Source organism: Gymnoscopelus microlampas (assembly GCF_963454915.1).
Source record: "Gymnoscopelus microlampas genome assembly, chromosome: 10".
NCBI lineage: Eukaryota > Metazoa > Chordata > Actinopteri > Myctophiformes > Myctophidae > Gymnoscopelus > Gymnoscopelus microlampas.
The window spans coordinates 53,423,331-53,436,976 of NC_139947.1; the positions used below are offsets into that span (position 1 = coordinate 53,423,331).

At 42.2% G+C, this 13,646-nt stretch overlaps 1 protein-coding gene across 3 annotated transcripts in view; it reads left to right on the top strand.

Annotated features, from left to right (window-relative positions):
• kdm5bb (lysine demethylase 5Bb) overlaps window positions 1-13,646 on the top strand; it is a 53,461-nt gene that overhangs the window by 7,112 nt on the left and 32,703 nt on the right. The window contains exons 3-9 of one of the 3 annotated variants that reach the window (XM_084069483.1): window positions 525-647; window positions 1,919-2,089; window positions 6,147-6,203; window positions 9,686-9,874; window positions 10,814-10,907; window positions 11,460-11,605; window positions 12,338-12,496. In XM_084069483.1, coding sequence (XP_083925609.1) covers window positions 525-647; window positions 1,919-2,089; window positions 6,147-6,203; window positions 9,686-9,874; window positions 10,814-10,907; window positions 11,460-11,605; window positions 12,338-12,496 — 939 coding nt within the window. The remainder of the gene's footprint in view (window positions 1-524; window positions 648-1,918; window positions 2,090-6,146; window positions 6,204-9,685; window positions 9,875-10,813; window positions 10,908-11,459; window positions 11,606-12,337; window positions 12,497-13,646) is intronic. The other 2 variants (XM_084069484.1, XM_084069485.1) reach the window with 2 other exon arrangements.

The window sequence follows — 13,646 nt, forward strand, 5'->3', positions numbered from 1 at the left end:
AATACCAGAACTTTTACTGCTGCCAAGGAGGGCACGTGAAAACGGTCTCTCGCATAATGAATGATTATATTATGCAGTAGAAACGACACATTTGCGTATGTATGTACAGTACCGAACAGGTTCTGAGCTTGTTTTCATAGCGACGGAATGAGACGAATGCAAAAGGCAGCACCTTGAATTTCACCTGTAGCAAAGGGAGGGGCTCTGCTGTACTTTTAACCCTCAGTGGTTGGAAAGAGTACTCAAATGTTTTACTTAAGTAAAAGTATCGATACTGCAATGTAGAAGTACTCTGTCACAAGTAAAAGTCTGGAATTCAAAATTTACTTGAGTAAAAGTATAAACGTATTGGTATCAAAATGTACTTAAAGTACCAAAAGTAAAAGTACTAAAATGTTCGAAAATAGCAGATCTACAAGCTCACAACGCGTCGCGATGCGACGCGTTGTGAGCTTGTAGATATCAAATAATGCTGTTTATGTCATTTACTGGAACGTGTGTCTTGTGTTGTTGTCGTTTCTCAGGCCCAGACCAGAGTCAAACTCAACTTTCTGGACCAGATCGCCAAGTTCTGGGATCTGCAAGGTTGTGCGCTGAAGATCCCCTTCGTGGAGAGGAAGATTCTGGATCTGTATAAGTTAAATAAGGTCAGTATTTAATGATCTGTATAAGCTAAATAAGGTCAGTATTTAATGCTCAACACCAACATGTTTTACTTGTCGCACGTCCCAAGTGTTTCCCAAACCTTTTAGCTCATGTCTCCCTGGGACCAAACTAGTGAAAATAGCTGATCTACAAGCTCACAACGCGATGCGATAAGCTTGAGTTCGGCTATTTTCACTACTTCTGAAAAGTTTTTAGGATATTTTTATGTATGGAATCTTTTGAAAATTGTTTGACTTCTTTTATTTTATTTTTTAAATGTTTTTTTTCCTGAAATGTTTTGAAAATCATTAGAAATAATAATTTCAAGAGTTTAATTATGAAACCACATCAACATAAAATATTTCCAACAGATTTTGATTGTCCAAATACAGCACATAACAACCTTTTTTATATATATATATATATATATATATTTACTTTGACTTCAGTTTGAATGTAGAGTTATGTGCAGGATGTCACTGAATTATCTCACTGAATCTCTCACACTTATGCCAGTGTGCCAGTGATCACCATCCCCCGTGCCCAAGGTTGCCTACCTCTGCTATAGTTTGTATAGTTTCACTGTACAGATTATCAATGTTTTGATATCTTGGTTTACCTGTGATCAAGTGGTTCATGTAAAATAATGATCCTATCACACAAAGACTTATTTGGATTCAGTTTTAAGTCATTTAGTCTTTTGAAACAAATTCTGTTTAGTTTTAGTTATAATTTAGTCATGTGAAATGTTTTGGTTTATGTCTAGTTTTAGTCGACTATATATAATACAATTATAGTCTACTAAATCAACTGTAGATTTAGTCGTATGTATTTTGGCGGTGCCTTGATGGCGTTGTAATGGGTTATTTTACACTTGGATGCATGCTGAAAATAGCAGATCTACAAGCTCACAACGCGTCGCAGCGCGACGCGTTGTGAGCTTGTAGATCTGCTATTTTCAGAGCGCAGCACCCGAGCGCAACCAAACATAAAATGACTCGTCTTTTAGTTCTACTGGATCTCTTCTCCACTAGATCCCTCACTAACATTGTAGTCTAGTTTTTATTTGTTGATGAAATTATCAATATATTTAGTCTTAGTTTTAGTCATCGTAGCTTAATTTTTATTTAGTTTATATTTAGTTTTCGTCAGTGAAAAAAGGTAGTCGACGGACATTTTTCGTCATAGTTTTAGTCGACGAAATCCACACTGCTCTGAGGACCCCCTGTTTTAGACCCCTGTGCCCTGAAGTGTAAATTGTTTTGGTCTGCAGCTGGTCGCAGACGAGGGCGGGTTCGACCTGGTCTGCCACGAGAGGCGATGGACCAGGATCGCCATCACCATGGGCTTCGCTCCGGGCAAGGCCATCGGCTCCCACCTGCGTGCTCACTACCAGAAGATCCTCTACCCCTACAACCTGTTCCAGAGTGGGACCACCCTGCTGGTGAGTTAGAGTTATAGACCCTCTACCCCTACAACCTGTTCCAGAGTGGGACCACCCTCCTGGTGAGTTAGAGTTATAGACCCTCTACCCCTACAACCTGTTCCAGAGTGGGACCACCCTGCTGGTGAGTTAGAGTTATAGACCCTCTACCCCTACAACCTGTTCCAGAGTGGGACCACCCTCCTGGTGAGTTAGAGTTATAGACCCTCTACCCCTACAACCTGTTCCAGAGTGGGACCACCCTCCTGGTGAGTTAGAGTTATAGACCCTCTACCCCTACAACCTGTTCCAGAGTGGGACCACCCTCCTGGTGAGTTAGAGTTATAGATCCTCTACCCCTACAACCTGTTCCAGAGTGGGACCACCCTCCTGGTGAGTTAGAGTTATAGACCCTCTACCCCTACAACCTGTTCCAGAGTGGGACCACCCTCCTGGTGAGTTAGAGTTATAGATCCTCTACCCCTACAACCTGTTCCAGAGTGGGACCACCCTCCTGGTGAGTTAGAGTTATAGACCCTCTACCCCTACAACCTGTTCCAGAGTGGGACCACCCTGCTGGTGAGTTAGAGCAGTGGTTCTCAAACTTTTTCGTGCCAAGGACCCCCAAATAGACACTTATTAGCCCGCGGACCCCCTTTTGAAAAGATAAGCCAGGGACCCCCCATAATAGAAGATTTGTACGGCTCTCTAGCAGTGATTTTCAACCATTTTAATTTCAAGGACCCCCAGTTTGACATGCATTAGGCTACAGACCCCCATTTAATGGCATGTATGTCTCTGGGACCCCAATTTATATTGTAAAATCAATGTTAATTTAACTCTGAGAGTGTACAAATGGAACCAAATGGTTAGGGTCCATTTGGTTCCATTTGTACACTCTCAGAGTTACAGACCCATAAGGGTCCATTTGGTTCCTGTCCATCATTTAGCTGGGGACCCCCTGGAACCCCCTCAAGTACCCCTGGGGGTCCTCGGACCCCACTTTGAGAACCAATGAGTTAGAGTTATAGACCCTCTACCCTTACAACCTGTTCCAGAGTGGGACCACCCTCCTGGTGAGTTAGTTAGATCAGGGGTGATGCAACTGTGGTGATGCAGAGGGCCACTATATATTTCCACACTCACTCCAGAGGGACACATTGCATAATACTGTCGGGCCATTCTATGTCACACAAAAGTAGCAAAACTAGCCGATCTACAAGCTCAAAACGCGTCCCAGTGAGACGCGTTTTGAGATTGTAGATCTTGGAGTTGGAATCCAGATTTTCTTTTGTTATTTTTGCTATTGGAATCCTGAAAAGTAAAATTTGTATTTAATTTCAAATGCATTTAGTTATACTTATGTTAACTTTATGAACTTAAATACAAACACATTGGACATAAAAAAGACAATAGAATTTTTATACTAGTCATTAAGCTACTATACTACTATAATATTAGTCTGGGAGGGTTAGCGTCGGAGCTTGGACAGCAGGGGCGCGGCCACTGCGTTGTGATTCAAATCAACAGCCAATGAAGAAAAGGGGGCGGGATCCACATGCAGTGGGTGATGCATCTAAATAGGATCGACGGGAAGCAATTTCCCCTTGATAAATTTCGGCCGCCATTGTTGTGTACTGCTGTTTGCCTCTCGTCGGACTTTTTAGACGAGTTGCACAGCTCTCAGACCGGTAAGAGGCGTGTCCGCTCAGATTCAGAGCGTGACGTACATCCCGCCCACAAATACCAGGGCTGTGGCCCAGAAGTTCCTCGCCAGAGCTGGCGAAAACTTCTGGGAACTCAGATTACTATAATATAGACTGAAGTAACTAAAGCGGGTCATGTTTGCATGTTTAGAATCGTAACAGCTGAAATCAATAATATATCACTATTCTGATGTTAACCTAAGGGTCGTATTAAGTGAAGGTGGGGGCCGCATGTGGCCCCCGGGACCACCCTCCTGGTGAGTCAGGCCCCGTTTAGACGACAACGGCAAAATAAAATATCAGATGTGCGTTCCGTTCAGAGCAGTGGTTTTCAACCCTTTTCATATAAAGGTGTATTATTTATTGGGCATTTGAGCCACGGAACCACCGTTTGATGAGATTTAGACTCTCCAAAACTTCTAATATTTTGTATTTTGTTCAATTCCATGCTGTACTGATGTTGGTACCATAGGAGAGATAACAGGCAAACATTGATCAAAATAACAATTCTTTCATTAAGACATGCAGATGTTTAACAATGATGTAACTCTTGAGAGCGTAAAATGAAACCAAATGGAGAGTTAAAGATCTAATAAGGGTCCATTTGGTTACCAACTCTCCATCATTTAGCTGAGGACCACCTGGAACCCCCTCAAGGACCACTGGTGGTCCCCGGACCACGCATTGAGAACCACTGGTTTAGACGGCAGCAGCGTTTTCGGGGGTTGAAAACGTGAGAAAGTGAAACCCCTTCTAGAGTGGAAATCTTTGAAGGTGAAAAGAAGCGGCCTGCTCACTATAGTCTCCTCATGCATTGAAGGAAGCATGAGCTCAGTTCTGGGCTCTCCCCAAGCTGGCAGAGGGAGAGTAGCGCCCAGGATTACAAGCTTAGGCAATTGGCACTGGGTGAAAAAATGGGTTCCAAAAACAGCGTTTTTGTGTCTTCATTCGGTTGGAGATTCTTTTATAACAGTGGTTGTGTACACACACACACATTGTGTGGTTGTGTGGACACACACACACACACACATTGTTTTTTCAAAGAAGGAGGAGAAAACAGGCTTTTTAAAAATACCTCATGTACATGTGGACCAGGCCTCACTGTCTCTATAAATACCCATGGCAGAATGATCCAGTGTGCAGGCAGGCACCAGTGGTGTAAAGTAACTAAGTACATTTACTCAAGTGCTGTACTTAAGTACAATTTTGAGATACTTTGACTTTACTGGAGTATTTCCAATTTTCTGTACTTTTACTTCTACTCCACTGAGGCAAATATTGTACTTTTACTCCACTACAATTATTTGAAAACTTTAGTTACTTTGCAGATATACATTATTACTTTATAAAACACACATTAACCACTTTAGCTTTATTTTGTACCCAGGATATTTGTAAATAGCAGATCTACAAGCTCACAACGCGTCGCATTTGTACCGAAATAACATCGGTTATTTCGGTACAAAAAATGTCCTCCATGAAGTGTAGATGTCAGAGGTTTTTTCTTTTTCTTTTTTCTTCATCCCAAAAGTCAGCTGTAACCAAATAGACCTCTCTGTTTAATTAACTATACAATAATATAGTCTCCCCCCACGGTGGGGAGACCCAGCCTGGGTCCCCCGCACCTCGCGGTGGTCGCGGGGTGCGGGGGACTGGACTGATTTCTATCGATTTTTTTCACATTTTCTTTTCCTAATATATATATTTTTTGACTGGACTGAATCATGGGGGGACACAGTGTCTTTTAACCCATTAAGACCTGAAGCCGATTCTATAAATGTCTTCTAAATCCCAACAGTATTCTGAAAAAAATGATGTTTCTATATCAGTGGTGTTCAAACTTTTTCATGTCAAGGACCCCCAAAATTATATTTATTTGGCCACCAACCCCCATCACAAAACATTTTGTTCCAGGGACCCCCAGAAGCAAAGATTTGAGTTAAAAATGTTCGCTTTAAACAATATATTTTCAAAGATTTGCACACATTTTCAAGATTTTTCAAAAATAGCAGATCTACAAGCTCGTAGCGCGGCACTCGGTGCCGCGCTATGAGCTTGTATATCTGCTATTTTTGAATAGCGAAAGTGTAAAATAATGCTTTTTAGTTCAAATCAAAAAGTGACACAGATGCGTTCCAGGTCTTAATTGGTTAATTAAACCGGCCCCACTGCCCTCTGTCCAGCCAGACCTAGGATTCTCTATCATCTGGATATTTGCATGTTTTGGTAAATGTCATGTTTCACAGACATGGTGCAAAGAGAGCGGCCGAACCCCTCGTTGGGTGTTGATTGCATTGATTGCACAGTGTGTGTGACCCCCGCCATAAGGCCAAAAGGTCAATCTAAATGGTTTTGTACCTCTCATACCTCAGGCCCCAGAAACAGCTTCCAAACGGATGGGTTTGGAGGCTGATGTTGAGCATGAAGAGGTATGTTGGTGTCACTGCTAATAAGACAATAAGGTCTTATTTATTAACACGCTGCATGTTTATTAACCTCTTCCTAGTACGCCCTACGGTGTATGTACGTCATTGTGCGACAAATGGCGATCTGCCAGCTCACAAGATCGGCTATATTTCACTGTTTATGAACATTCTGCATGCTGTCATTAATTATTAATGGTTGAGGGAATATTTTGCCCTTTTTTCAACCTCGTCTCCATATTATGGGTCTTCACTAATGTTCACTAGGGCAGTGGTTCTCAAACCTTTTCATGTCAAGGACCCCCAAATTGACACTTATTAGCCCGCGGACCCCCATTTGAAAAGATAAGACAGAGACCCCCATAAGAGAAGTTTTTTACGGCTCTAGCAGTGATTCTCAACCATTTTAATTTTAAGGACCCTCAGTTTGACATGCATTAGGGCTACGGACCCCCATTTAATGGTATTTCTATCCCTGGGACCCCAATTCATATTGTAAAATCAATGTTAACTTAACTATGAGAGTGTACAAATGGAACCAAATGGACCCTAATGGGTCCATTTGGTTCCATTTGTACACTCTCAGAGTTACAGACCCATAAGTGTCCATTTGGTTCCTATCCATCATTTAGCTGGGGACCCCCTGGAACCCCCTCAAGTACCCCTGGGGGTCCCCGGACCCCACTTTGAGAACCAATGCACTATGGGATGGTAAAACCTGGCAGAAAAAGACTTGCGCACAACTCCACAAAGGCTTTTAACACAACGGGTGGCAGCGTTTTATTAAAACAGATTACGTTGAGTGCCAGAGATCTCACCGTTCGTAACGCTGTGCTGTTTATAGCTGTGGACTCCACGGCGAGCACCCACACGCAAACAATGGATGCGTGCACGACGATGGATGGTCCTGGCTAACGCCTGGAACAAATAACATCTCTCACGCGAGTCGCCCATTACGGAGTGATTGATCGCCCATCGAAAATGACTTGGTTTTCCCCACTGTAAAAAGTTTCGGAGATGCAGAGGTTTTCATCAAGGAGATAGAACGGGAGCGGACGGAGAGCCATGTTTTTTTGGCACGTTGATCCATCTGTCCCTTCCTTGGACAGAGACTTAAGAAAATATATTTGTGTTTCATTGTAAAGTGCTCAAAGTAATGGGTGCAGAAACTGGTCAGTGCTACCTATGACCCAAAAGTTTGCTGCTTTTTTTTGCCCCTTTCAACCTGGGGCATAGTGTCCGAATATTGGAGGAAAGTTCATTTTTTTTACCACGGAATTGAATGGCAATCCTTTGGGCTTAAATCCATTCAACCCAGGAACGCATCTGTGCTATTTTAGATTTGTTTGGCTGTTCAAAAATAGTAGATATACATCGAGTGCTGCACTATGAACTTCTAGATCTGCTATTTGTTTTTAAATTGTGAACATTTTTGCAAATCTTTGAGTATTTTGAACTCCAATCATTGCTTCTGGGGGTCCCTGGAACAAAATATTTAGAGATGGGGGTCCGTGGCCAAATACATATCATTTTGGAGGCCCTTAACATGAAAAAAGTTTGAGAACCACTGATATTATAGCAACATGCGTTTAAAAAAGAAGAACTGATAGGATTTAGAAGACATTTGTAGAATCCCCCAGAAGCTATGAGCTTCCGCTCTATGAGCTTGTAGATCTGCTATTTTTGAATCGCCAAAGAAACCTAAAATGACACAGATGCGTTCCCGGTCTTAAAGGGTTCAGAGGGGGTAAAAGTAAGGCCTGTCCTGATCTAGTGACAGAAACACTCAGTGTTGTGTGTAGAATAGGGTTGGGGTGTGAGCTAACATTCTGTTATTGCTGCAAGAACAATGGCGTTTATGTTAAGCGTGACTGACTCTACAGGAACAGAAAGATGGTTTCTATTTGCTTGGATTCCCCATCGATGATGTCACTGGTAGGCAGGTTTCTGAACTGTCCACATGCAGCCCACCAATGACCAGACACACAGAGTGAATGGACAGAAATAGTACCATCTTAATATGAGCATTAGTGAGGAACAATTATATGAAGATATGGTTGAAAATGGGTGAAGTGCTCCTTTTTAAGGTCTGTCTTCCTTTTGGTCCTGGAGACATTTTAATATTTCCATCTACAGTAACATAACAGTACGTCTAACATTTCTATGACTTCTTTATCCTCTTCTGTAGCTGAAACACAAATATCCCCAGGTATGCATGCTGCTCCAAACCACTCTAAACCAGGAAACAATCTGTAGGACTGATGACTGTCCACACTGTTATTAACACATCGAGTGCCAGAGGTTTTTTAAAACGGGGTACATCCAGTGCCATCATTTCTTACCGTTTACGCCGATCATTTTAGAGCTGTAGAATCCTCCACGACGTGGACCCGGATGTAAACAACGGGTGTCTGGGCGATGGCCGAGGGTCCCGTCTAACGACTGGAACAATAACATTTCTAATGCGATCCGCCATTGCCTGTCGAAAATGGCTTGTTTTCACTACTGTAAAAATATATGGAGATATGGACCTTTTTCTCCAGATCCTATCATTGGAACGTCACATCCGTCCATTCCATTTTACAGGGACCTAGGATCGTTCCTAAGTTGCGTTGGAGCACCCCTTGTGAAAAAAATTAAAATAAAATAAAAATAATTAAAATTTGGCACTCTCGTATTTGGCACTCAATGTGTTAAATCTGATCTTTAACTCTTTGACTGCCGTTGACTCGATAACGCGTCAATTGCTAGTTTGTCCGGTTGGCCGTCGACGCGTTAGACGCGCGTTTAGCTTTTTCATTGTTTAATCTGTGATCGCGCTGCTCTGTTTATTTTTCATCATCACTTTCGCTTCCTGATTCCTTCAGACTCACTGGGTTTCATGACGCAGATTCCGTTTACGGTTCTCATTTTTTTCCCCGGTCATTTTCGGCCAGAATATGGAAAAACACGGTTTTTCACACGGTATAAAAAACTAACGGAGAGGTCCACTTCTATTCTCTTTAGTCTGGGTGACGATCAGTCATCGTAGTCGTGTATCACATCGTCATTTAGCCTGATCAGCGATTGTCGAAAACGTCACATCCGGTTTATGACGTACGGACTGTTTGGTCCTGTTTGGGGGGGGGGGGGGGGGTCGAGCGAGTCAGCGAGTCATCGAGGTGTCAATATACTGCTCTCTGCTGGTCGATCTGTCGTATGTGTTTAAAACGCCGACAGACAAACTATATGAAAATTAAATTACAAAATAACAAAAAAAAAACACGAAAATCGCTGGCACTGGGGGAGTACTTTATGAAAATACTCTGGCAGTCAAAGAGTTAAGACTGACTTTCCATGTGGTCTTCTGCCGCTCAGACGTGATCCAACCAATCAGACTTCATTCAGTCTGGATTGGACACACAGGTCTGATGTGTGTGTGTGTGTGTGTGTGTGAAGGTCTAGGCTGGTGGTGTTAACGTAGCGCTGGTTGTTCTGTTCCTCTACAGCAGGGTGCTGGCGTGCAGAAAGCACAGCGGCCACAGGAGGAGGAGGAGGAGGAGGAGGACGGTGGTCCTGACATGAAGGAGTACAAACCTCATGACCTCCTGGTCCAGAGACACTTTGTCCCGCCGCCGCCGTCTCCGTTGTCTCCCAGCTGTCCTAACGCCCGGCGAGGCAAGCGCATGAAATCTGAGGTGAATATTACTGCTGGACTCTAAAGATGATGATGTTTTCGCCCCTGTGTCCGTCTCTGTCCGTCTCTGTCCGTCTCTGTCCGTCTCTGTCCGTCTCTGTCCGTCTCTGTCCGTCTCTGGACGCCAGTGTTTATTTTGACGGCAAATGTCAATGTTGTTTTAGTCGTCGACGTCTTTTGAATAAACTTTCATTTAGTTTCAGTCATATTTTAGTCGTCTGAAATGTAGAGATTTTAGTCTAGTTTTAGTTGACTAAATATCGTAAGATTTTAGTCGCAATTTGTAGATGTGCAAATTTCGCAGAATGTTCGCCCCCCAGAATAGGGTTCATATTTTTTATATTCAGCTGATAATAAACACACTAATGGTATCAGTATAGTGTTGATTTTGACAGCATTTTTTTATGTAGTTTTAGTCATAGTCTTTTGAATAAAATTCCATTTAGTTGTAGTCATATTTTAGTCATCTGAAATGTTTTACTGTTAGTCTAGTTTTAGTCGACTAAACATCATAAGATTATAGTCGACTAAATCTACAGTTGATTTAGTCGACTGAAATGTATTATAGCGGGCCTTGCGTAATGGCTGATTTCACACTTGGTTGCATGCTGAAAATAGCAGATCTACAAGCTCAGCTTGTAGATCTGCTATTTTCAGAGCGCAACACCTGAGCGCAAGCAAACATAAAATGACTTGTCTTTTAGTTCTACTGGATCTCTTCTCCACTAGATCCCTCACTAACATTTTAGTCTAGTTTTTATTTGTTGACGAAATTGTCAATATATTTAGTCTTAGTTTTAGTCATAGTAGCTTAATTTTTATTTAGTTTTTATTTAGTTTTCGTCAGTGAAAAAAGGCAGTCGACGAACATTTTTCGTCATAGTTTTAGTCGACGAAATCAACTCTATATCATGGTGTTTGTCTTCTTCTTTTCTTGTAGTCTGTGTGTGTGAAAACGGAAGGAGACGAGTCTGGTGAGAACAGACCCAACCTGAGGAGGAGGATGGGTTCTTTTGTTGCAAAGCCTGAACCAGGTAACAGAAAACTCTGATCTCCATATTCTAGCCTTTTGTGTTTTTTCCTAAATAAACGCCCTACTTCATCACACTACAGCATCACACTGAAACATCAAAAGTAGCAGATCTATCTACAAGCTCGAAACTGCAACGCGTTTTGAGCTTGTAGATCTGCTACTTTATCAAACTTTATTTGTGCCACGGACCCCCATCTGAAAAAAAAAATGTGCCAGGGACCCCCCTAAAGAGCAGATTTGTGTAAAAAAAAATCAAAATTATACTAAATCTTCCAATACTTTCAAGATTTTAATTTGATGTACAAACTCGCAAGGCGGTACGAAGTGACACCCTGTGTATCTCTCTGATATTTTTTTTATAGCCAACGTATACAATATGGATAACGTAGTTAGAATGATTATGACGCTATATTAACACATTATTATTCTGAAAAGCTTTGTCCTTGTTAAAGCCTTTTTCACTTTCTGTTAACACATTATTATTCTGAAAAGCGTTGTCCTTGTTAAAGCCTATTTCACCTTCTGTATTTCTCCTGCTGTGCTGTTGTTGCAGAGAAAGAGCTCCCTGTCACAGTGAAACAGGAGCCAGTGGAGAGTCAGATCATTGAGCCTGTGATAGAAGCCGTCAAAAACAAGTCTCGCTACAAGAAAAACATCCCTCCAGTAATCCCTCTGAGTCCTGTAAGTACGAACATACAAGTAAGTACACACCATTATTACTATATTTACATCCTAGTGAAATGCATTACAACTATAGGAGGGACTTAAAGGCATTTAATGTACATGTTATTGAGAGTTTAGACACAGAAATAAGACAAACACAAAGATTGCTTCACTTAATATACTTCATTGACTAGGGTCTGTACTTGGTCCCCTCCTTTTCCCCTCTACACCAAATCTCTTGGCAAAATAGACGATCTAGAAAATTGGTTCTCAAAGTGTGGTCCGGGGACCCCCAGGGGTCCTTGGGGGGGGTTCCAGGGGGTCCCCAGAAAAATGTGTTAATATAGCATCACAATAATTTTAACCTTTTATACTTTGGCTATTCAAAAATAGCAGATCTACAAGCTCACCGAGTGCCGCGCTATGAGCTTGTAGATCTGCTATGTTTGAAAAATCTGGAAAATTTGAGCAAATCTTTGAATATATATATATATATATTTAAAGTGAACATTTGTAACTCAAATCTTTGCTTCTGGGGGGTCCCTGGAACAAAATATTTGAGATGGGGGTCCGCGACCAAATACATATCATTTTGGGGGTCCTTGACATGAAAAAGTTTGAGAACCACTGATCTAGAAGCTTCTAGATCGTCTGTTTTCGGCTATTTGATCTGCTATAAAACATTTTTGGAATGCCATGCCCCCCCAAAAGGGGACAGCCAGGTTTCCGATGGTTTCAGACCCTCATCCTGTGTGGTGCATCCTCCAGGTGGATCTGGTGGTGTGTCTGGTGTGTGCCAACGGCGCCGACGAGGACCGCCTGTTGCTGTGTGACGGTTGCGATGACAGCTACCACACCTTCTGTCTGCTCCCTCCGCTCCACGACGTCCCCAAAGGGGACTGGAGGTGTCCCAAGTGTCTGGCTCAGGTGAGAACCTCTCCACCATGTCCCCAAAGGGGACTGGAGGTGTCCCAAGTGTCTGGCTCAGGTGAGAACCTCTCCACCATGTCCCCCAAAGGGGACTGGAGGTGTCCCAAGTGTCTGGCTTAGTGTTGCCAAGTCTCGTGAGAGAACTAAGTCAACCGACCTCCAAAAACAAGCCAAATCTTGCTAGAGAAATAAGCCACATCGCACCTCAAAAACAAGCCAAAACAAGCCTAAATATGGCCATATTTAACCCATTAAGACCTGGAACTGTGTCATTTTTAGATTTGAGCTAAAAAAGCATTATTTTACACTTTGGGCTATTCAAAAATAGCAGATATACAAGCTCATAGCGCGGCACCGAGTACCGCGCTACGAGCTTGTAGATCTGCTATTTTTGAAAAATCGTGAAAATGTGTGCAAATCTTTGAATATATTATATTTTTAAAGCGAACATTTTTAACTCAAATCTTTGCTTCTGGAACAACATATTTTGATGGGGGTCCGCGGCCAAATACATATAATTTTGGGGGTCCTTGACATGAAAAAGATTGAGCAGCACTGATATAGAAACATACGTTTTTCAGAAAACTGTTGAGATTTAGGAGACATGTAGAATCGGTTTCAGGTCTCAATGGGTTAAGCCACATCGCACCTCAAAAACAAGCCAAAACGAGCCTAAAATATGGCCATATTTAAGTAAAAAAAAATTAGTACTTTTTCCACCACTCCCAGTTACTAACACAGTGATGTCGGCTATTTTCCAGGACGCTCTTGGACGACCATGTATGGCATGGGCTTTCAACTGGTGGTCCGTGGACCACTGGTGGTCCGTGAAGGTATTGCATGTTGTCCCTGACCATGCATTTAGTTATTTTATGGACCACTTGTTGAGAAACCGTGCAGCAGTAAATTATCTGGAGACGTATAATGAGGCGTCAGTGTTGTCAGTTACTGGGAAGTCGGATGTTAAGAACTTCCACAGAAATGGGAGTTAGAATTTCAAGGGAAAGCGGTTGAGTCACCATCATTAGGAAATGTGGCCATAATCAATCACGTGTGTCGGCTCGCTCATACATAAGTTGCAATGAATAAGTTAACATGATTTTTTTTGCTCTGGACCACTAGCATATCTCAGTTAAATAATGACTGT